Source organism: Triturus cristatus, chromosome 11, assembly GCF_964204655.1.
Source record: "Triturus cristatus chromosome 11, aTriCri1.1, whole genome shotgun sequence".
Lineage (NCBI taxonomy): Eukaryota > Metazoa > Chordata > Amphibia > Caudata > Salamandridae > Triturus > Triturus cristatus.
In genome coordinates, this window is record NC_140594.1 from 411,015,574 (window position 1) to 411,041,147 (window position 25,574).

A 25,574-nucleotide genomic window follows, 5' to 3' on the forward strand; every position below is an offset into this window, starting at 1 on the left:
CCTGTGCTTTGTTTATTTTGTTACACCATGCCATTTTGTGATGAACGGTCTGCGTGACAACCACTAGATCCTCCCAACTCCCTGTTGCCTGTGACCATTGCTGCTGAAGCCATTCCTGGAACGGTCGCATGTGTAGGCGAATGTTGGGGACTAAATTAATGCATGAAGCCATCATTCCCAGCAGTTTCCTCACTGTCGGAGCATGCCCCCTGTGGTATAGACGTGTCTCCTTCAGTAGTGCTAATGTTCTCCTCTCGCTTGGGAACACCTTTCCTAATATTGTGTTGATTTGTGCTCCTGAGAACACCTTTTTTTGTTCTGGTTCTGTAGACAATTTGTCCCAGTGTATTGAGAAACCTAGTTGAATTAGTGTTTCTATTGCTTCCCATATATGCGGTTTGTATAGATTGTAGGAGCCTGCTCTTACTAACCAGTCATCTAGGTACGGGTAAACATTAATTCCTTGTCTTCCTAGGTGAGCGGCTACCACAGCTAGGCATTTTGTGAAGACTCTTGGTGCAGAATTTAGCCCGAAAGGTAGCACCTTGAACTGGTAGTGTGTCTTGGATGAACTCCTTATTCAGATTACCATGGCTGAGAACGGTTTAAAAACAGGGATCTCTATCACATCATTCAAGTCAAGACTAGCCGAAATTAACGAAGAAATGAGTGAACATAAAGATTTTCTTACTAAGCAGAAGATCACAAAATTACAGAAAGACTTGAAACTTTTCAATAAGGAGAAGGTGTACCCCTACACTAAAGAAGACTACGTATTCCAAAATTATGACAACTTCTGATGAAGGGAGTAGCAATAGATCTAGCAGAACAGGATCTTTTGGGAGTGATTCAAGTTATGAAGGGCAACGGTACCCACCGCATGCCAGAGGGATACAACAACCGACACGCCCTCCGTTATTCCACAATCCTCCATTCTCTCATCCATCCTTTCAACCACCAGCCTATCCCGGACAATGGATGGGACCTCCTCCGATGTGGCATGTACCTCCAACACACCTTCTCCAACCAACTCACTTCCAACAATACCCGAACCCCCCTTTTCAGAACAGAGGGAGGGGCAAAGGAAGAGGCATAAGAAGGAGGCGGCTACAAGAAGGTACAATGGCAAGATCAAGAACCAATGACGCTACGGAGCCAGGCGAGAGGACAGAGACCCTAGTGGTGAATTTGTCATCCAGACAGCTCACAGAAAAAGAAACCATACTCCTTGAGAAAGGCTTGGGATTTGTCCCAACACCTAAAGAAGACCCTTTTAGGTTACACCAAGAACTTCAACAGTTCTTCCGAAAAGTCAGACTGAAGGCCTTCTTCCAAGGAAAACCTGATAACCCCCCTACTGAGACGGGCCTGAAGAGACCTTCGAAGTTTACCCCTACAGCAGCAATGACTCCACACGAGGTCCTTGCGTACGAACAAGCCGTTCTTAAAGATGTAGGAGCTCTGAACCAGAAACGACCTTATAACAACTTATCAAAAGAAGAAAGAACCATTCTTCGAACCATCACTGAAGATCGTAATATAATAATCAAACCAGCAGACAAGGGCGGGGCCATTGTCATTCAGGACCAAGATGCATATGAAAGAGAATGCGACCGTCAGTTGGCTAACACCACATACTATGAATTAATCACAGTTGATCCTACCAACCGCCTTTTGACCCGGATCAAGAGTATGACCAACGAAGCATTAGCGGAAGGCTGGATCTCACCACAGGAAGGAAATTTCCTTACGACAGAAGAACCTCGCACTCCTTACTTCTACACACTACCGAAGATCCACAAGGGGCTTACCACCCCACCAGGCCATCCGATTGTCTCTGGCATCAATTCTGTACTAGAACCACTAAGCAAGTTCTGCGATTTCTACCTACGCCCCTTGGTTAGCAAAACTCCCACCTATCTTAGAGACACTACCGAGGTCCTCAATCTGATTGAACTCTTCCCAAATGCAGAGAAAATTGACTTTCTGGTGACCATGGACGTGGAAGCCCTTTATACGAACATACCGCAGGACGCCACACTAGAAGTACTGGAGAACACCCTCCGGAACATCGAACCATGGCCCTTCGAAACACCTATCTCATTCATTTGCGACTGTGCTTCCCTTGCTCTTAAAGAGAATTTCTTCGCCTTCAAGTCACAGCTTTTCCATCAAATACAAGGCACGAGCATGGGAAGCACATTCGCGCAGAGTCTGGCATGCCTCTACATGGCCCATTTCGAAGAAAGGCATATTCTAGGAGATAACAACCCCTTTAACGAACACATTCTACTATGGCGTCGCTACATTGACGATGTGGTCTTGTTTTGGCAAGGAAATGAAGAACAATGTATCTCATTTTGCAATTGGGTCAACACTCTAAACCCATATTTGAAGTTCACGAGCACAAGATCTCGACATGAAATCCCCTTTTTGGACCTTCTCATTTCCTTGGAGAACGGTTGCCTACACACCACAAACTACAGAAAACCTACAGACAGGAACAATCTCCTTATCTACGATAGCCACCACCCCCGGGCTCTCAGGAACAATCTCCCGGTTGGCCAGTTCTTACGTCTACGAAGAAATTGCGATACTGTCAAGGAGTTTGAGATACAATCTGCTCTGCTCAAGCATAATCTGGAGGAACGACATTACCCCAATAACATTATTCGTCAAGCTCACAAAACAGCCAGAAACAGCCCCAGGGCAGCTCTCCTGGAAATAAAAGAAAAACCTGAATTAAGACACTATCACATGTGTCACTACATTCACTCCAAGCTCCAACAGTGTACAGAAGGTGATCAAAAAACACTGGACAATATTGAATTCAGGTTCCTTTGAACCCGGTCCTCTACCACTTTTTGCATTTAAACGTGCGCAGAATTTAAGAGACCACCTGGTACATACAAGACCAAAACCACAACCCATATGTCAATCGACACTATGGTCTTTACCACCAGTAGTGGGCCACTACCCTTGCGGCTCATGCTCAACTTGTGCAGAAACCACGATTTCAAAAGAAATCGACCTTGGTCTAACACCTTGGCGCCAAACCAGACACACAAACTGCAACACGGCTGTGTTTACACAATAGTCTGCCCATGTAATAAGAGGTATGTGGGCATGACCACACGAGCAGTCAAAATACGCATAGGGGAGCATAAAAGCACTAAGACGAAAGAAAATTAATACCAAACTATTGACACTTTGCTGAACAAGGACACTCAGCGGAAAGTCTTAGGTGGACCATCATAGTTTCCAATCCCTATTAGAACAAACGCACTCTGTTCATACAAGAACAACAATGGGTCCATAGGTTAAGATGTGACACCACTGGTCTAAATGACGAAATCCCGTGGGTCGAGCTAACTTGATTCCCCTTTAAATATCTAGAATGAACTTTAAGATGACAAGCAGATGGCAGCTTGCCATGCTTGACACTACATCCCCACTGGTCACTCTCCCAAGATCCAGGTCCACTCTCTTCTTCCGTGGTCTTGTGCTAGAAACGCGAGATGCACTTTGACCATGTATTCAATATCAGCTAGCGAGATCTATCTAGACTTGCTACAACACAATCACGAGAATCTCCTAAAAGATTGAATACATTATAATCTCAAGAATATCGAGTACTTCACATTCCCCCGTATGTGATTCATATTCACCACGCTGCACCAGGGGTCACTTTTGAGTTAACACCACTCTTACGACTCTTAATTCCTGGTGTTAAACTACCCTTGAATATGGCCACCGCGCCGACCACTTTCTTGCCATAATATTAATTATCTCGATATATATATATAAGCGTCACCACGCTAACGTTTAGTGCGTAATAACCACCTCCAAATATCATCTTAGCGCTTCTCAGGAAGGATCCTTACGAGACAGTTTGTATCCCGTTTCTTTGCACACCACATTTACATATTTTTTCTGAATACTTTATTGAAGGTCACTTGGTCTAACACACAAACAATTTTACACGAACCCTGACTGACTCTCCAGAGACTAACGTGAGCGCCATGGCAACACCTCAGAGAGCGCCTCCGCGTCATCTCTCGGCGTCAGTAAATGATCTGTGATTGCCATGACTACCACTTACGGAACGTCATTACGTCACTCTCCGGCGTCTCATGACCGCCCCGATCTGCTACTCAGCGTCTGAGGATTATATTTAAGAGGCATCTCCTCCCACCCCCGTTAACAATCCCGGCGCTATACGGAGGAGGGGTAGGTTACCACACCCAGGGCGAACGAGCACTTGAAAGTACTTATCAGTTATGGAGAGGCGAACGCCGTCTTTTTAATTGATCGACACCAGGTAGACTAATTTTCGATCTCCTTCAGTTTCTCGGTCTGCCACCTCCGAGCCACTGACGGAGCCCATTCCCTACACCTTAAGGGTATGCCATGCAGCGCCACCCCCACGAGGAGCAACGCCCCATGATGAAGCAGGACACTCGAAAGGGTGTGTGAGGGCACTATATTTCAAAGGAGAAATTCCCCACACTCATTTGGCCCGACCATAACTAGAGCACACACAATCTTTCTCTAATCTTTAGGAACAGCTACCCTCTCAATATTAACAAGTGTGTCTTGTTGACCACAAATCTTAATAGACTCTTGTGTCTCTTGTTCATGGGAATGTGCAAGTACGCATCCTTTAAGTCTATGGTTGCCATGCAGCCTCCTGTTTGCAGCTGAGGTATTACCTCTTACAGTGTTGTCATCTTGAATCGGAGTCTTTATGAATTTGTTGAGGAACCTTACGTCTAGTATTGGTCGTAAAATTCCGTCTACCTTTGGGATAAGGAAGTACATGAAGTAAATGCCCTTGTTCCTTTCCTTGTGTGGGACTTGCTCTATTGCAGGTTTGCTCAGAAGTTCTTGTACCTCTTGGAGTAATTGAGATAATTCCTTTTTGGAATGTATCTTTTTGCTTGGTCTTTTGTTTGGAGGTTTCTTTGCCAGCTCTATGCAGTAACCGTACTGTATTAAGTTTAGTATCCATTTGTCTGAAGTCATCTTTTTCCACTCTTTAAGGAAGTATGTTAACCCGCCTCCTACTGGTGTAATATGTTACAGGAACGGTTTGCTTTTCAGTTTTTTTGGTTTGGCTTGTTTTTCTTTTGTGTAGCACACTCCGTGATGTCTTTGGAGTGTGAACAAGTTTTTGAGTGCAGTCACTTGGTGGTTTTTGGTCCCCCTCATGGCTGACCTCTTCCCAGAGGGCGCCCTGTTGGTATTTCTAAATCTGCTGCTGTCCCTGTTGTCCCTGGCTTACTCCTTGGTAAGTCTGTTGAAAAGCTTGGTGGGAGGTTGTTGGTGGGTGGTTACCTCTGCCCATATATCTACGCAAGGGTATGCCTCTACGCATACCTCTGAACTACAGTACACCCATAGACCTCGCGGTTTTATTGCCTTTCTTTAATTGGTTTAGTTTTGTATCCACCACACTTCCAAATAGCTGTTCTCCATTGAAAGGGGAGTTTAGAATGTTATTTTGCACCTCTGGCTTGAACCAGAGATTCGCAGCCATGCATGCCTCCTTCCGGTGATGCTGGTTGCCATTTGTCTGCTGGCTGTTTCAGCAGCGTCTAGGGCCGATTTTAAATGTGTGTTTGCCATGTTTTTCCCCACCTCCACTAAGTGGTCTGCCCTCCTTTGGAATTGCTCTGGTAGGAGTTTTAACAGCTCTCCAACTTCTTTTCAATGTTGATATGCATGCCTGTTGATCAAAGCATTATAATTAGCTATGCGCCATTAAATTGCTGCATTTCTCTCAACCTTCCTTCCCATTAGATCCATCCTTTTGCTCTCTGTCAGGTGGAGGGCCCACATTAGTAGGTACATTAGCTCTCTTTCGAGCCGTAGAAGCTATAATTGAGTCTGCTGGCACTGAACCCCTGATGTACATAGGATCCTTAGAGGAATGCTTGTATTTTTTCTCTCCTCTTGGTGTGACTGCCTTGCATGTGGCTGGTTCTTTAAAAGCTTCCTTACCTTGATCCAAAACACTTGGCAACATGGGAAGGAATGGACTCCTTGTTTGGGTAGGCAGTAAGATTTCTAACAGAAAACATGATTGGGGTTTTTCGTCTTCCAATTGCACTCCATAGGTGTCTGCTGATTTCTTTATGACATGGCTGTACATTCCAATGTCATCTCATGATGAAGGTATCGATGGATGGGACTCCACTGCTTCTTCTGGTGATTCGGCATCGAGATCTTGCCATTGCAGGTCTTGAGCCTCCGAAGTCGCCGAACCCGCATAGGTTTGCTCCTCTTCTTCTTCTTGTGGTTCGGTAGTTGTTGGCTGCTGTAATTCAGCGACATGTTTTTCGACGTCAATCGAAATTTTCAGTGGAATTTTGAAAAGTGTCATCTTTTTGTCGAAATCTTTCTTGCGCTGCAAGATACTTGCCTTTTTGGCTTTGAGTCTTTTTGCTCCATCTCTGACGCTTGAATTTCGGCGTCAAGACTTTCCACTTTTCTTTTTGAGCTTGACGGCGCCGATGCAGCTGTCAAAGCCTGTTTCGACCTCTCTTTTTTGGACGTCCGAGCGTCCTTTTCGTGACTTTCTTTCGACGTCTGACCTTTCGAGGGTCTTTTTTGCCATCTCGGAGTACTTGTCTAAGGAACTGACTGATCATTTTCCCTTGGACGTGATTGCGGACGTAGAGTATTTTTCGACGCCGAGGTTCCTTTCGAGGGCTTAGAGTCCGTTTTTCTGGACTCTTATCTTTTTCGAGGTAGACGGTTCCCTTACCTCCTTTGGAGTCGTCTTCTCGACCTCAACGACTGACGTCTGTTTCCCCTTCGGCTACGTTGTCCTAGTCTTCGCTGGAGAGGCCCAGGTCTCGAAGCGATGGTGGTGGGTATTGACCCTGAATGTTATTATTGGCTCTTCTCTGCCTCTCTCTTTCTCTCAACTTCTTTGGGGTGAAAGCCAAGCATGCATTGCAGTAGTCACTTCGGTGATCCAGTGGCAGGCAAAGGTTGCAGACTGGATGCTGGTCTTTTTGTGCGTATTTGTGGTGACAATGGTCAAAGAATTTGAAAGGTGTTTTGTCCATTACCGCGCACAGGGACCCCCTGCATGCGCATTCTTCGTGTCGTTGACGTTCTTTTCTCCCTCTCCATCACACTCCGGCCGTAGGATTGAAGTCCGGTATGTCGAAGACCCTTTCTTCCTGTTCTTAGGATAATGTGTTATTTTTTCGTTGATTCTTCTCTCCAATCTTCTGGAGCTCGGCCAAAAAAAAGAATCTGAAGATTGCGACCAAAGGTGGGATCTCTGTACCACTTCCGGATCTAGTTCCTACCCATGCAAGCTACCTTCCTGCCTTCTTAAAAATGGCAGATAAATTAGTCCAAGAAACCATTATGGAGCACTTTTGTGCATGCACACACAAAGTCGACCATGTGGGGCAGTGCAAGCATGCTCTTACACTGAAGGAGGTATACCTTTGATAGGCTAGAAGAGTAGAGGGGAAAAATAGCTGCATATTGCTAAGACATGGGTGGAGTATTGGTTTAGAGGCTATACTAGCAGAAAAATCATAGGTGTGCCAAAAGTGTCTACCTGTGTAATATTATTAGGTATGACGTGGCAAATATGAGTGAGCCACTCTAGGACGGTGCCTAAATTGAGATTAAGGATTAGAGAGGAAGATTATAGTTCAGCTTGCTGATGGATATCTTGGCAGAGTGGAAGGTCGGGCAATATGGATTTTGAAAATGTTGAGGTGGTGGCAATTTAATCATATATTAATTATGGGGTGGAGCAGAACTATAGATTTTAGACCAAGAAGAAAGGCAGTGGAAAGTGCGTACTAATCCATCAATTAATGCAATCTTCTACAATTGATCAGCCACATGCCTTCTTCACAATGCAAAGTTCTTCACATCTTAGATGTAAAAAAGTAACATTGAAAGACAGATAACATTTCATTAGCAAATATGCAGGTTAAGCCTTACCTTCTTGCCTTCTGTGTCCCCACTGTAAAATTGTTCAGCTTTGGTCTTTCCTTGCACAACAGGGTCAACAGCTTCCAAATGAGACGGATTGGCCACTAATGAAAGGGTTATGTTCCTCTCTGTGACACGGTTAATTCTCCTATGATACATGCCCAAGTGGTATTTTACATCACCAGACCCCTAGGAGAAAAACAGCACAGTGAAATAAAGTAACCTCTGCAGCCTCAATTTTGATTTACACATGCATTAATTTCTGAACTCTTTGGCTGGCAGAATTATCTGATAAGATACTCACACTCGAGCATACATTTAGAGCATGATCTTTTTCCTTAAATTGAAAAATCTGCCTAATGAGGCTATAGGGAAAAATAATATTTATGCACAAATTACATCACAAATACCAATACCCCTCAATTTCTACTGTCCTTATAAGTTTCCTTTTCAGGAGAAGGACATCACTAAACTCATCCAGAAATTGTTTAATATGCCATGTGTGAATAGAAAGAACAGATCAATTTATGTTGACTAACTAGGTGGGTGCGGTTGGTGCATCTCAGGTAGAGTGTGGGGCAATGAGAAGACAGTCCTCTACAATGGCATATATGACCAGCACTCAGATGACTTTCAGTATGCTGAGCTAAAAACCCTAAAACACTCACAAAAACAACAAACAAACAAAAAGAGGCAAGGGGTTTAGAAGGCCAAAAACGTGCCTTTGACTTCTGAAAAACGTACGAGTGAATTTAAGGATGGCACAATGACAAGACCAAAGATGTCAAACTTAAAGCTTTTTCGCCTGTTCGTTCATGACCGCTAGTGCAGATTGCACCCCTGCAGCCAATGAAACGGTGGGGCACAGTCTGCTATCAACTCCTTCACAAGATGGCTGTTTGTCTGCACCATCTTTATTACAGTTTAAACCTGAAGTGCTTTGAAGCCGATATAGAAGCAAAAGCTGCTCCTGCTTCTCTAAGAGGGGCGGGCAGGGACTTTGGCCCGGGGCTCTATTCTGCAATCAGTTGAGTGTTGCTGGTAATCATGGGAGACCCATGGTCCATAAGTAGAAGTCACTGCCAAAACCTAGACTCCACAAAGGCACCCTCAGTCTATTCAGATGCAGCTAGATTCCGCCATCCCCTACCCAGCAGGCTCAACGCCAAGGGATCATTTAACACACAAAATGTAGTTGAGGTCTGAAGTGTTCATTCTGCATATCTTCATAGAATAAAAAAAAAAAAGGAGGAAGTTCAGTTGAAGGTGTCAGTTTGATTCTGAATCGCAACAGCAGTGAAGCCACTACTTACAGATGTTTAGGACTAGCTGCATTTAAACTTCCATATCCTCCTTTAAAAAGAAACTTCTCATGTCCCTCTGAAGTCTAAGGTCACATCTTCCCAAGAGACATCCAAACAACTCTACTTTTGGGAAGTGCAGGATTGACTTCTCCCAAACCACAGAGGAGAAAAACATCAAAGCTACCTTCTAAGAATTGGGCACAGGTGAATACTTCCACAGAATAGGGGCTTCCCCTCCGCACAGCTGACATTCTTTTATTTGTTTACCCAGCTGCCCGAGCCAGCAGTAGCAAGGCTGCTTAGTGAAGGCTCACTGTCTCAAAGTACAAAGTTTACAATGGAATGGACTTGACCTTTCAGGGGCACACACAGCCCTGTAATGTTGTTAAAGTGCCTTAGATAAGTTAATCATTTATGGTATTATTTCTCTGGCAGCAGCACAGATGAGAAGGACAGTCATGGGGAAGGTGTTCTGTTTTCCAGACCGAGCATCCTACCCTTCACATCTATAATTTTAGTCTACAAAGTGCAGTTGTGTATGCGAGAGCATTATGGGATGCCCAGGGCTACACCAATTTACATGTTATTTTAGGTCTAGCTTGAAACCGCAGCAGTCATCAGACCTTATGGGATCAAAATAAAGGAGATTTTAGAGTACTACACTACTGAGAGAGGGTTTTAGGCTCCATGGACATCTTGGTTTCCCAGAGTACAGGATTGGATTGTGCTGAAGGGATGTGCTGCCACTGAAAAGTGAGCATGTATTGCATGTTTTGGCTTGTGGCAAAACCTCTTCTCAATACAGAAGGACTGAGTTGGATATGGTGGCAAGAAGGTAATCATTGCATAGGCCTGATATGTTTAATGCGAGATGTTACGATAAAGGAGTGGGGGCTGACATTTATTGTGAAAAGCATGTGTTAACATTAATCCATTTAAGGGTGGATTGTTATCACATTGTATAAAAGGCTACAGAGAAGGGTTTGCTTACATTAAATCTCAGCGATTGCAGTAGTAAACAATGGTTTAGGTGTTTCATCCCTCTGTGCCCGCAACCCCCTGTACAAACAGGGAATATAGAAGATTTGCTATATGAAAATCCTGGTTAGGCCCTCTTAGGAAAGACAGTATTTTGTTTAGCTAACTGTAATTTTGTATACCTTTGTAATTTTATGAGTTCATGCCAGGTGGCTGTCTGGTGGAAAAGCTAATGTTCAAAACTGTAGGCCAGAACTGGTTATAGTGACAAGCTATGGGCAGGGTCGCTGGAATGATGTGGATTGGGTGCATAATTAAGGATTTGCTGCTTTTGCCACATAATCTATCACCTGCTGCACAATCTGCAGATTTCAGCAAACCAATTTGATTCTAACCAAAAGTTGCAAAACAAACTCAGCAACACATTGCTGCAGAGTGGAAGGCCCTTCGCAAAAGTTGGCTGGGTACCTTTCTGTTTTTTAGTATTTGGGTGTTAATGTGGTACTCGTGAGGTGAACCTTTTGCCAGAAAGTATTAAGATGTGTAAAAATTGTCAAAAATAATGAGTTAATATTAACACAAAGTGTGCCGCATTACGCTGTATAACTTGCCTTTCCTTGCTGCATAATTTAGTCAATCATGCTCCATAATTTAGTCCTCCCCGGTCATCTAAATCCAGTGGTCCTGGCTTTAGGCCAGACTGATGCACAGGGACAAGTTATGTCCAATGCAACATGTCTCATCTGCTCATTATGAAAAGTTATGACATAGGCAGTAGGCCCAGCTTATTTATTGTGAAAAGCATTTGTTAGAACCAGTAGGCCTTTAGCAGTGAGCTGTTATCACATCAGATTACACATTATAGACACGTATTTTGTTACTTGTAATCTCACAGATTACACGAGTGGGCAAGGATTATGGTGAAGCACACCCATTCTGTTTAAGCCTGGGGGTTTTCACTGTGATGATTTAGGCAGTATTGAGGGGTTGATTATTGTTTCGCAAGCTCATCTGTTCTACATATTTGTAATTTTATACCTGTATCAATGATGGTTGCCAGTTTATGTGCATTTGAATTTGTCTGTATTTGTTACGGTGGCAAGCCAATGGTAAAGGCTAGAGGTCTCATTGTTCATTGGTTAAAGTTAATCCAGATTCCATAGTTTTAATCGGTTTATTAAGAAATTTCATGAAAAAGCAAATAGGTCCAACTTACTTATTGTAAATAGCATGTGTTACAAGCAATGAGCGTTAACGATCGATAGTTAATCCACTGTGCTAAATCTAATAGGCAGATTTTTCTTACATATCATCTCACCCTACCGTAGTAGGCAAGGGCTTTCGTGACCCACCTGAACAAACCATGAGAATAGATTTGCATGTGGTATTCCTTATTAGCCTCTAGTAGAAGGGATTTTACCTTGTTTTGACAACTGTAATTGTCTACATATTTGTAATCTTTTTACATTATATTTGATTTTTGTCTTGTGGGACAGCTGATGCCAAATAAATGAGATCTGAGTTGTTTACAGTGACAAGTCAGCGACAAAGGCTATTGGCCTGATTGCTGGTCATGAAAAGTTACGAGAAAGGCAGTAGGCCTGCCATACTGATTGTAAAAATCATGTGTTAAAGTCTACAGGCAATTAAGGGCAAATTGTTTTTACTCTATTTGAAAGCCTACAGATAGGCGTTTCATTACCCGGAATCTCACAGTTCACTGTATTAGGCAAGGTTTTCGGTGTGGTTACATCCTCTGAAATACCAAGTCTATAAAAATGTGCACTGTGAGAATTCTGGATAGACCCCCCTGTAAACCTTTCACAACTACACCTGTATATACATGTGTAATTTTATAACTGAATGATCAATGGTTGCCTTGAAAAAAAACTTAAGCTCAGTACAGCAGCAGTTAGTTGGTTATGATAAGCCAATGATAACAGCTATAGGCCCAATTGGTTCACCATTATTATTGTTGTTGTTAATACGTTTTTGTATAGTGCACATCTACCCCCAGGGTTTCCCAGCGCTTTGAGAACAGGTAGCAAAGTTATGAAAGTTCAAAGAGTCAGGTCATTAGGTCTTTGCAGAAAACAGATAGAGAAGCAGAGCCTTTTAGGGAATTGGGGAGGTAGTTCCATAGCGCGGGACCAAAGAAAGAAAAGTAACAGCTGCTCATTTGGGTGCGTTTAACTCTAGGGACTGAAAAGAAAAGACTGCTACCAGAGCGTAGGGTACGAGAAAAAAGATAAGGAATCATCAAGTTTTGCAAATACTGAGGTCCCGAGCTGGAGCGAATTTTGTACATAAAGCAAAGTGCTTTAAAATGTATTCTCTTCTCCACTGGGAGCCAGTGAAGTTGGCAGAGAAGGCCGGATGCGGAGGAAGTTTTGGGGAGGCGAAACAGAAGCCTGGCGGTAGAGTTCTGCACCACCTGCAGGCACCTTATCTGCCTTATCACCTTGTCTGCCCCCAAGTACAGGATGTTGCCATAATAAAGTCCTGACAATATCATGGCTTGAATGACTGTTCTTTGAGCAGAAAAATAAAGAATCCACAGGATCGTCTTGAGCCATTTCATGGTAGCAAAGCATGTAGAGGTTATTTTGGCTGCCTGTGGTTTCATATATAAGGTGGAGTCGAGCCAGAAGCCCAGGTTCTTCACTATTGGTGGTAGTAGGTGGCCAGTGTTGAGGCCCCCACAGATGTGACCATCACCTTGGTCTAATTTCAGGGAGTTGGTGTTCATCCAAATGGAGGCAAGGTCGAGGCAGGAGTGGAGATCCTCAGAACTAACTTTCCGCCCCGACGGGGAGAAAATAATCTGGGTGTCGTCTGCATATGAAAACAAAGTCAGCCACATCTTTCCACCACGTCTGCCAGAGGGCGGACGTAGACGTTAAAAAGCAAGGGGCTTAGTATGGATCCGAGTGGAACTCCAGATGTAGGAGGGTATAGTCCAGATGCCACATTTGTGGAAAAGACCTGAAATATGTGGTCTGTTAAGGAGAACCATGAAAGCGCCGTGCCATGGAGGCCCAGTTGAGTCAGTCTTTCAATAAGAATATCATGGGACACAGTGTCCAAGGCCGCGCTTTGATCTAGTAAAATCAGCGCTGCTGTGCCGCCTCTATCCAGGAGTTTCCATTGATGTTCTGTGACTACAAGAACGGCAGATTCGGTACTGTGCCCAGACCTAAATCCTGATTGGGAGAAATGGAGGGCACCCTGGGTCTCCACAAATGAGGTAGGCTGGGTGTTTACGTGTCTTTATAGTATGTTGGAAAAGATTGGTAACAAGGAAATCGGTATGAAATTGGACCAACTGTCCAAGTCCAGGTGGGGTTTCTGTAACAGAGGGAGAACCATAGCACGTCTACACGCTTTAGGCAGATGTCCCTTGCGTAGAGGTGTGTTTAAGAGTTCAACCATCAGCTGCATAGGTTGCGTGTTCAAGGTTCCTAATTTGGCCAGCGGGAGAGGGTCACAAGGCGAAACAGATTTTATTGACTACATTAGATCAATCAGATGGGGGTGATCCAAAGGCAATTAAGATTGCAATCTTGCGGGGGCCTCACCAGTTGCGGAGGGCTTTTCTTTCCCAGTTAAGAGAGGAATGGAATTGGGATTAGGTCTATTTCTCCCTAGCTGGGTGTCATTGTTCCTCGTAGTGGCCCCAGTAAACTGAAGATCTGCAACCTTCTTAACGAAGTCCGCAAGCACATCACATTGCTCTTGTGAAAGTGCAGGAGATGGTGCGGCATTGTTGGCATCTGATAAATCTTGTACCACTTAAAAAAGTGTTTTGGGGGAGTTTTGTGCTTGGGAGATTTTTTCCGAATAAAACAAGATGCGTGCATTCCTGCAGTGAGAGTTGTAGCGACCTAAGGCTCGTTTCTATTCTTTTAAAATGTATATCATATAGCTTCCTCCATGCCCGCTCTAATCACTTGCATTGTTTATTAACTAACTACCTGAAAGGACTCATTAAACCATGGGGCAAGTGGGTGCTGCCTGTGCCTGGACGCAGGTTTTAATTTAGCCGGTAGTGTCACAAAGCCAGTTGTCGATCAAACGTTGATCTAAGTTGACCTTCTGTGGGGACCTCATCAGGCACCCAGTGAAGGCGGAGTTGTCAAGTTTGGCTAAGTTTCCAACCTAACTTTGGGTCTGGCTACCATTGGAGTAGGTGGAGTATAGAAAGGTGCAGAGATTGGCACTGCAAAATGGTTAGACCAAACTAACGGAATGGGCTGATATGTGGCTAGGCCTGGAATGTTAGAAAAAATGTGATCTAGCAGATGGCCTGCTTTGTGAGTGGATGAGAGACTAGTTAAAGATTCATAGCCTCCAAGTCCTCAGTAAGTGTTTGGCTAAGCGTGCAAGTGGTATCCTCTAGATGCAAGTTGAGGTCTCCAAGTAAAATGAAATTGGCACATTTGAGAATGCAAGGGGAAATGGCATCTGGGATTGTGGGAGTACCAATTCCCGTCATAGCTGGGAGACCAGTAAATTAGGGCGCCAGCAATCATAGGTTTGGGTGTGAGTGAGAAAAACAGAACTTCGCAGGCTGCAAAAGAGGACTCCTCTATCTTGCACTGGAAGATGTATTTATAGACAAATCGCTACGCTGCCTCCTATCCCATCTTTATGATCCCTTCTGAGAATGCAGAAGTTCGGCGGGAGAGCAGCGATGTCTGGCAGAGATGCCTCATTTAGCCAGGTTTCTGTGCATCTGGGGTCATGTCTACCAGAAACTCGCGAATGTGGAGTTGATGGCAGGCCAGACTGCGGCAGCTTATCCTAAAAAAGTGAAAGGTGCAGTTGGTCAAGCTGCTTATTGTCGAGACGAACAAGTTACTTACCTTCGGTAACGCTTTTTCTGGTGGATACAGTATCTGCCTGTGGATTCCTCACCTTGTGAATATCCCCTGCGCCAGCAACATTCGGAAACTTTTGTAGCAGTCCACGCCGATGAGGACGAAGACGTCACAGAGACACGGCTCCGCTCGCGACTCCGCTGACGTCACCGGCTCCATAAGAAGACCTCGTCGGCGTGATGACGTCAGTTCCGCCCTTTTTTCCGTGCCTTCGAGGCACACGGACGGACTGACAGCAATATATACACAGTATACACAGTACATGAAATGCAAAGCAACACACAGTGTGGAGAATAAATAGCAAGGCACAAGAAATAACAATGCCTTTGACAGTAACAAAACACATTTGAAATACCATCATTAGAATTACAGGTATAGAAGGATGGACAACGGGAGGCGGGTGGGTCAGTGAGGAATCCACAGGCAGATACTGTATCCACCAGAAAAAGCGTTACCGAAGGTAAGTAACTTGTTCTTCTGATGGATACATCTGCCAGTGGATTCCTCACCTTGTGAATTGATTCCACAGCAGTCCCCACTCCCGGAGGAGGGTGTCCACCCTTCTATACCAGAAAGTCCTGAAGGACAGATCGCGCAAAATGTCCGTCCCTCCTCACCTCAGTGTCTAAGCAATAATGTTTTGCGAAGGTGTGGAGGGAGGCCCACGTTGCCGCCCTACAAATGTCCTCCACAGGAACACCCCTAGACAAGGCAGACGTGGAAGACTTTGCTCTAGTGGAATGAGCTTTCAAACCCTCCGGAGGTTCCTTACCAGCCAGGGAGTAGCAAATCTTGATGCACAAGACAATCCACCTGGAAAGGGTGCGCTTGTGCACCGCTCGACCTTTCCTGCAGCCAGCAAAGCCCACGAAGAGCTGGTCATCAACCCTGAAGTCCTTTGTCCTGTCCAGGTAGAAGCTCACCGCCCTCTTAGGGTCCAAGCGGTGAAGCCGCTCCTCCTCCTTGGAAGGGTGAGGGGGAGGATAGAAGGAAGGAAGGGTAATGGACTGCCCCAGATGGAAGGGAGTTACCACCTTAGGCAAAAACGCAGCCCTGGTCCTGAGTACCATTCGTTCAGTATGAACAGTCAAGAATGGGGGTTTTGAACTTAGAGCTTGAAGCTCACTTACCCTCCTTGCCGAGGTGATTGCAATGAGGAATACTGTCTTAAAGGACAACAGCCTCAAAGGACACTTGTGTAAGGGCTCGAAGGGAGAACCCATAAGATAAGTGAACACAAGGTTTAAGTCCCATTGAGGCATAATAAAAGGAGTTGGAGGAAACTTGTTTGTAAGGCCCTTTAATAAAAAAAAGAACAATAGGTGATTTGAATAATGACGGCTGATCCAGCAAACAAAGGAAAGCCGACAAAGCCAATAAGTATCCTTTCACAGTAGCCACAGCAAAGCCTTGCTGAGCAAGTGAAAGGGCAAACTGTAAAATGTTAGATAGACGAGCCTTCAAGGGATCAATGGACCCCTCTCCGCACCAAAACACAAATTTAGACCACCTATATGAATATATAGATTTGGTGGAGTGTCGCCTGGCCGATAAAATAACATCCACCACATCTGGTGGGAGAGAGAAAGAATTCAGGTTGCCCCGTTCAATCTCCAGGCATGAAGTTGTAAGCTCTGGAGGTGGGGGTGTAGAACCTGCCCCTCCGACTGCGAGAGGAGGTCTGCCCTCAGAGGGAGACTGAGCGGAGGGCACGAGGAGAGGTGGAGAAGATCTGTACCACACCCTTCTTGGCCAATCCGGGGCGATCAATATAACTTGGGCCCGGTCTTGGCAAATCTTCCTCAGAACCCGAGGAATCAAGGGTATGGGAGGAAACGCGTAAAGGAGTCGTGAGCCCCAACTCAACTGAAACGCGTCCCCCAACGCTCCCTGCATCGGATACTGGAGACTGCAGAATGACGGGCAGTGAGCATTCTCGTGAGTGGCAAACAGGTCCACCCGAGGAGTTCCCCACATCCGAAAGACGTGACGAACTACCTCCGGATGAAGCCTCCACTCGTGATCGGCGGAGAACTGCCGACTGAGACTGTCCGCACGTACGTTCAGCATCCCCGGCCAGAGGATTTGCCATTAGACAAATCTGATGGTCCTGAGCCCAGGACCATAGACGCAGGGCCTCTCTGCAGAGACAAAGAGACCCCACTCCTCCCTGTTTGTTTATATACCACTTCGCAGTAGTGTTGTCCGTCAGGACTTGAACAGACTGACCGCGAAGGGAAGGGAGGAAGGCCTTGAGAGCCAAACGAATCGCCCGCAATTCCAGAAGGTTGATGTGAAGCAACCTTTCCTCTGGAGACCAAAGACTCTTGATCTCCAGATCCCCCAGATGAGCACCCCACCCTAAGGTGGATGCATCCGTTATCACTGTTGTCACCGATGGAAGGGCTTTCCTTGGGACAGATTGCCCTCCACGCTCCACCAAGATAGATCCGCTGCAGCTTCTCTGGAGATCCTCACAGACTCCCTTGTGCTGATACCACTGCTTGCGGAGACATCACTGGAGCGCCCTCATGTGCCAGCGTGCATGGTTGACTAACAGGAGGCGAACAGACCGAGCCGGCCGCTCCGTTGTAAAATAAAGGAATCATTTCCTGTATGTCGAGAATCCTTTGAGGAAATGCTCGACAAACAGTAGTGTCCAGTACCGCACCTATGAACAGGTTGCACTGAGAGGGCACCAGGTGAGACTTGGGCAAGTTTATCGAAAAACCCAATTTGTACAACAGCTGAGTTGTATCCTGCAGATGACGCAGCACCTTCTCCAGCGACTCCGCCTTGATCAGCCAGTCGTCCAAATAAGGGAAAACCGAGACCCCCGACCTTCTGAGATGGGCTGCCACCACTGCCATCACCTTCGTGAAGACTCGAGGTGCCGAAGTTAGACCAAACGGAAGGACCGCAAAATGATAATGTTGTGACCCTACCGTAAACCGGAGATACTTCCTGTGCGACTTCAGGATGGGGATATGAAAATACGCATCCTGCAAGTCGAGCGACACCATCCAGTCCTCCTGATTCAGCGCTTGAAGAACCTGCGCAAGGGTGAGCATCTGTAACTTCTCCCGTTTCAGGTTAAAGTTCAAGATTCTGAGGTCCAGTATCGGACGCAATTTGCCGTCCTTTTTGGGAATCAGGAAATACCGGGAGTAGCATCCCCGACCCCTCTCCTGCTCTGGAACCACCTCTATCGCACCTTTTTGAAACAGCTTCAGGACTTCCTCCTGTAGGAGAAGACGGTGGTCCTCCGAGCAAGCACCTTGACAAGGAGGGTAATTCGGAGGGTACTCCCGAAAGGGAAGGGCGTACCCATTTTCTACAAGATCCAGAACCCAGAGATCTGTAGTTACAGACTCCCAATCTTGCAGAAAATGGGTAAGCCGGCCCCCCACAGGACCAGCATGATCCGGAATGGCGGATCTAGGGCTGCTTTGCGGTGGTGGGAGGGGCTGAGGAGGAGGAAGAGGAGGAGGAGAGCCGACGGCCACGTGAGCGACCCCTGATTCTTCCTCTGTAACCTCTAGACGAGGAACCTTGCTGCTGCTGGGTCTGCCTATAGGTTCGAAAAGATGTCCTCCCGAAACCTCTATATCTTTTAAAAGACCCCCCTCGACTGAGACTGCAGGCCCAGAGATTTAGCGGTCGCCTTGCTGTCTTTGAATCGCTCCAAAGCAGCATCTGCCTTTTTGCCAAACAGGCCAGAACCATCAAATGGCAGGTCCAAAAGAGTCGATTGCACATCCTGTGAAAACTCCGAAGATCTTAACCATGCACTCCTTCTGGTGGCGACAGAAGATCCCATGACTCTCGCCACCGAAACCGCCGTGTCCAATCCACTCTGGATCACCTGGCGTGCAGCTGCCTGGGCATCCGACAAGATCTCATTGAATCCAGCCCTATCCTCCTCAGACAGTTTCGGCGCCAGTTTCTTAGCCGAATCCATAAGCGCATGCACATATCGTCCCAAGAGGCAAGTTGCATTTGTCGATTTAAGTGCCATGCTGGCCGATGAAAAGACCTTCTTGGCCGACTGATCTAATTTCTTAGCCTCTCTGTCACCAGGCACCTGAGGAAAAGCACCCCTGGACTTCCCCGAACAAGCTGCCTGAATCACCAGGCTCTCAGGCGAAGGGTGTGATGTCAAAAACTCGGGGTCCCCTGGGGCTGCTCTGTATCTCCTAGCAACAGTCTTGGAAACCGCAGGAGCAGAAAAAGGCTTACGCCAGACCTCTAAAACAGGGTCAACAATAGCCTCATTGAAGGGAAGCAATGGCTCTGACACTGCCGTAGGAGAATGCAATACCTCAGTTAATATATTTGACTTAAACTCCGTAGTTGGCAACTGGAGATCAAGCAGCTCTGCAGCCTTCCTAATAACCGCATGATACGGCGCTGCATCCTTTGAGGGCTCATCTGATGGAGGAGTGATCTCCCACTCCGGAGACAAATCCAAACCACTTGCGTCCTTTAGCTCCTCATACACCTCATCTAACTCAATCAACTCTCCCTCTTCAGGTTCAGCTTCCTCCAAAAGATACCTCCTTTCATCCACCACTCTGTGCCTTCCTTCTGGATCGAATCCGCACCAGCGGCGTCAGCGGCGCCGTGTTCGAATCAGACGGCGCCGGCAGCGGCGTCGACCGTGAATCCACAGGAGCAGCTGGCGTCGAACGAGGTCGAGCCGGCGCCGGTGAAGAGGGAAGCGGAGTCGACGTCCTCGGCGCCGGCAGATGCCAAGACGGCGTCGCTTGAAAGAACTGCATGAATGGAGCTTGAGGATAGACCTGCGGCACTCCCAAGTTAAAAGCCATTGGACCAATCGGACCCGCAGGTGCACCAGTGGTATACATGGCCCTCGAAAACACCCCATACATCGCATTCAGATAATGCGAGGGGTCCTGACCTGGTCCACGGAAGGCAGGGTACTGGTCAGGCATCACCGGACTCGGGCCTACCGGCGCCGACGGTGGAATAAGCGGCGTCGCAGGCTCACCCGGGACTGGAAGATCCTCAACCGGGGCCGGAGACGGAGCCGGAGATGAATCCGGAGCCGGAGATGAAGCCGGCGTCGGGGATATCACCGGAGCCGGAGATGAAGCCTAAGCCAGCGAAGCCACCGGAGAAAAAGGAACCAGAGGTGAGGCCGGGACTGGAGAAGGAGACACGGATTCCCTCCGACGCCAAGCCGGCGACTTCGACGCCGAACTCTTGTCGGAGTGGCGCCGTGAAGAGTGCCTCCTCGATTTGGACGCCGACCTCGACCTTGACTTGGACTTTCTCCTTCCTCTCTTTTCTTTCTTCATCCTGGCGATGAAAAGCTTTGCCTCCCTTTAAGAGCCTTAGAACTCATCTTCCGGCAACAAGAACAACCATCCACATCATAGTCGGACAAGAGACACCAAACACCGTCTTCATGTGGGTCTGTAATTGACATGTGCTTGCCACATTCCCGACAGGGCTTGAAGCCCGACTTCCTTGTCGACATATTTCTCGAAAGAGAAACAGAGAAAACCAGAAAAACACAAAGTAACAGTTAAGCTACCAACAGCAATTCCCGAAATCCGTTGGCGTCGACGGCGCGGAAAAAAGGGAACTGACGTCATCACGCCGACGAGGTCTTCTTATGGAGCCGGTGACGTCAGCGGAGTCGCGAGCGGAGCCGTGTCTCTGTGACGTCTTCGACCTCATTGGCGTGGACTGCTACAAAAGTTTCCGAATGTTGCTGGCGCAGGGGATATTCACAAGGTGAGGAATCCACTGGCAGATGTATCCATCAGAACGGCATATCCTTGACTTCTTGGATGCATACCTTCTTGGTGTTCACAGTACCTTCAGTGTACTCAATGGAGAGACAAAGGAAAAAGTATTTCAAATGCCATAGGTTTTGATATATTTATTATGAAAATTTACGACAAAGGCATTAGGCCTGATTTACTTATGTTACACATGTTAAAGCCACCAGGTGTTTAAGGGTGGATTGCTTTTGCACTGTGCCAACACCTGCAGTCAGGTATTTTGCTATATGAGATCTCACCGATTACCTTTGTAGCAAAGGGTTTTGGTGTTTACCCAGTTTGACAAACCCTAGGGATAGGCTATTTGCACTGTAATAAGTCTTGCTAGAATTGCTTCAGAAGGCCTGACAGCCTTAGCTGTGTGCCAGGATCCTGTAAAACAAATCAGTCAATAATACATGCATCCATAGATCTAAATATACATCTATATAAATGCACAGAGGACCTTTTGATCAGCCCTCTTCTGCACTGGCCTGTCTGAGGATCATTTACTACCTGCTGTTTTTATCCATAACAGCATACTGCATGGAGAAATGCTTCAGTCTACTTCAGTCACTGGCTCACTTGCCCTGTGCATGGCGGCATGTTTTTATTCACGTGCACATCCATCTCAAAATGTGCGATTCAGTGCAGGGCTGATGGGCTAGTTCTTTCATTTCAATTTTCTCCTTTAATAGTTCCCCTTTAGTTTCTTTGCTCCTCTCTTTTTGTATTTTCAATTTCTTTCTAAAAGTCTACTACAGCTCAAGGAAGTGTTAACCGGCTACTTGCCGGACACTCATTTAATCTGTAGTGAGCTACATCTCACAATGTCACTTCCTCTAAACCAAGCAACCATTATGGAATGCGGTCATCCATAGTGCATCATTGTCTTAGCATTCCATGATAGAAAACCTATAGAGTCTAAACGTGGCTGCCATGCAGAAACCTTAAAACGAAAACAGAGTATGTACAATACTACTGCAAGTCAAACAGCTGCTATGCTTAGGTTCGTTGTTGCAAGCATTTGATTGCTGTATTTAGGTGGCAGTATATTTTCTTTTTTCTACTTGCATTCTTTTTATTTATCGTGCAGATCTTGTTAAAGTTTGTGTGTTTTATTGTAGTGAATGCAATACTGAGTCAGTGGATGGATGAATGGACTCATTAGTGCAGAGGAGCAGTAGAGTGCCTGAATGGGGACGGGAGTAGCTAAACACATCAATGGCACAAAAGGACTTTTAATTCATAAGCCCGATCTTTTGACATTGCCTTTTTTGTTCCTTACATTGCCATTATAAATAGAGGGCAATCATATGCAAATCAGCCTTGATATTGCTGTAGACAGCGAGTAACCCTGGATGGTTTCAGCCTGTTGAGCCACATCACAGAACAAAAGACTGAGTCATACCACACAATGAGTAGATCTTCTCTTCTTTGAGTGTCTTGCTGAGAAACAAGCATTGGCAAAGTCAATCTGTTTGGTTACAATGTGCAAACATTTGTGATTGAAGGCATGAACGAACACACTAATCGTGCCTCTTCTCTCTCTGGAGACTGCTTCTTTCAATACCTCCTTGTTTTTCCTTACGTTTGTGCTCAGATTCTGTAGGTTACAGGGACAAGATGCAACAAATGTGACTATGCCTTTATTTGCAACTTAGAGACAGACCTATTTACTTTGCCAATGCTCGCATTGTATTCTGAATCGTACATTTGAATTCAAAAACATTTTTACACTGCTCATCCTTGCAGCAAGATGTTGGATATTGCTTTAAAACTATCCTGAAGGATAAGTTACATTTTTTTTTTGTAGAATGCCTGGAACAGATGCTTTGCATCTCAATGTATACATGTTTTGGCAATAGCACTCATCTCTCTTGTATTGTAGCACTCCGAAATAAGATTGCAGACATTTTCTCCTACCAGAGCGGCCATCAGGAGACTGGGATGGGTAAGACATTGTTTCCCAGGGGCAATGTATTCACTTGCAGATTCTTGTATGCCTCACAATGATTTTCATTAGTGGAAACCTCGTCTTAGACGGCTAGTGTGGTTGTCTACGAGGGGTTTGAATGCTGATCTTACTCCCTATCTTGCACCCTAAATGACCCACTTTCATTTCAACTGGTCTCTTCCACTTCAATTCTCTACATACATTTTCATATGGTGCACCTTGTTGTCAATAGTGAAAAGATCCTAAGAAGGGATGGTTTAAAAATGTATGGTGGAAACCCATCTTCTCCTCTTTAATCCATAACCAAGAGGATCTCCAATGGAATAATCCATTGCAATACTTGCGAACTGCCCAATGGTGTGGTATATTTATTTTATTGCACAGTTACTTAAAACCATTTGCAATATAACAGAGTAATTTAAATGCAAATCATTAAGAGAAATTCATTTACAGTTCTAACTAATTTAATTCCATGGAAAGTAAAATATGGAAAATAAAAAAAAAATAATAAAGTAAATTGTGTATGAAGCATTATGAGGGAAGTGTGTCTTCGTCTGTCCACTGCGAGTCTGTTTTCTCGCGGTTGGCGTGATCTTATTCTTTAACAAGTCTGGAACGCACTTCCTCCATGTATCTCCCAAGTCTGGTCAGGTCGGTCGTTAAGAGTGCAGGAAAATAGAGCCACAACAGCTTCTTTTACTGTCCGAACACCTTTGCGTAGCCATATTGGCTTTAGTAGCTTCAGACGAGAATGTAACAGACCCGGACAGCGGCACGTCAGATGTAGTAATGATTCTGTTTTGAAATTACAGATTCTACAGCCGATTTTGTGTTCAAGGGCTTTCCACCTCGGATTTAGTTCTTGTATTGGGAGAGGCACTGAATGTTTTTTAGGGCCTTTCTCCCCAATGCTTGGTGAAGGTAAGGCTGAGCTATGTGCTCCATGTATGTAGCGATCAGCCCAGATTGACCACTTCCACTCTCAAAATGTGCTAAATCACTTTCTCTTGACAGTTAATAGCATTTTTATTGATTGCCTTCTTGATGCCCGGGTAGAGTATGTCCTCTTGACCCCAATTCTGTGTTGCCAAATCTAAAACTTCTACTGCTTCCAGCATGTAGACCTGCCTTGGGTTAGGAGGTCCTCCAAAGATGTGTTTTAGCATGCTTTTCAGGCTCCCATTCGGAGCTTTGAGTACATGATATTTTGCATGCGTTCCCAAGCATTCTTTGCTCTGTTGCACCAGGCCAAATTCCAGAGGAATGCCCAATGAGACAGAGCAGATGCAGCACCCATCACTTGGTTAGACACATAAAAAACTTTAACGCCCTGAAAAGTTTTGTCGTTCTCGTCTGGAAACTGGTCTGCAAACCTTTGCACCATCTTTCAGAGAACTGTACCAGTCATAATAGAAAAGTTCACATATTTTTTCTCCACAGAGCAGAACGTCTTGCCCTTCTTGTCAAGGGGACCGGACATTAATGAGAAGGAAAATTGTCATACATAGAGCGGACAAAATGGCCAGGTCCCATTCAGCAGATGATTAAAGGAACAGGTAGTTCTATACTTGTCCTTCATTAGCTAAGGTGTTGCTGCTTTGATAGGTGGTAGTGCATTACATTATACGGTCATTTCAGTGACACTCATAACTAATGCAGAAACTGTATGATTGGGACAAAAGATTTTTAAATGACTGAGGTTTTGGTTTGAGTCTACCACATGGATGATGAGCTTTGTTTCATCCCTCATCGGGTAAAGTGGGAATATCATCTACATGAGATACCCTTGATGGAGAAAATATAGGGAAAGTAAGTGAACATCTGCCTTAGCCTGGAGTGGTATGTTGCTCAAGTCTAGATTAGTCTTACCATGGAGAATGCAATCTCCTTGGCATACAACCCCACCTAGGTGTGCGCACAAGTGAACTAATTCTGTTACGAACTACGACACCATTCCGTTCCTCCTCTGCCCCCCCCCCCCCCCCCATCATGACTCAAACAGGCCTCCTGGTCGGTTATGTTTTCCACTTAACCAATGATTTGAACCACCTGATGATTTACTTATCTTATAGAAACTGAAACCAATTTTGGTTTATGAAAACAGAGGACACCTTTTTGAGTGTCCCACGAGCCTCACAGGTAACGTTTATTATGGAAACAGAAGTCAGTCAAATCAAGCTCAATTTCTACACGATAACTGAACACAATCGAACCATTTTAAGCAGAAAAAATGACAAACGGCATATCAAAATTAAATTAAATAAAAGGTAGGCATTTGAACCCAGCTAGTGTGGCCCCAAGAACAAAATCCCCAAAACACAAACAGTGCTCCAGCTTTGGAATCTTGTTTCCAAGTTGCATTGTTGGTGCTCAGATTAACTATATCTGCCAAAAGAATAATGCGTATATACTTCAAACATGGAAAATTGTGCCGAGTCATAGGGTGATCTGCTTACAGACATACCAGAAACAACATCTACCATAGTTTGTTTTTAAACACCACAAGCAATATCAGACCAAATACCCGACATGTTAATGCAAATCATATGGCAATATAACATGTATATGCGCCAACATTAAAAGCACTCACGTGGGGGGAGGAGCCTAGCACGCAACCAAGATGGCCGCGTAGGTGCGAGGCTCCCGAGGACCTCCGCGACCTCCTACGAATATCCTGACATTATCCTGCCCT

At 45.5% G+C, this 25,574-nt stretch overlaps 1 protein-coding gene across 6 annotated transcripts in view; it reads right to left on the reverse strand.

Moving 5' to 3' along the window:
- Nucleotides 1-25,574, reverse strand: part of OGDH (oxoglutarate dehydrogenase) — a 587,498-nt gene that overhangs the window by 359,792 nt on the left and 202,132 nt on the right. For all 6 annotated transcript variants that reach the window (XM_085636081.1, XM_085636083.1, XM_085636078.1 and 3 more), the window contains one exon: nt 7,981-8,160. In XM_085636081.1, the coding sequence (XP_085492207.1) occupies nt 7,981-8,160 (180 nt within the window). The remainder of the gene's footprint in view (nt 1-7,980; nt 8,161-25,574) is intronic.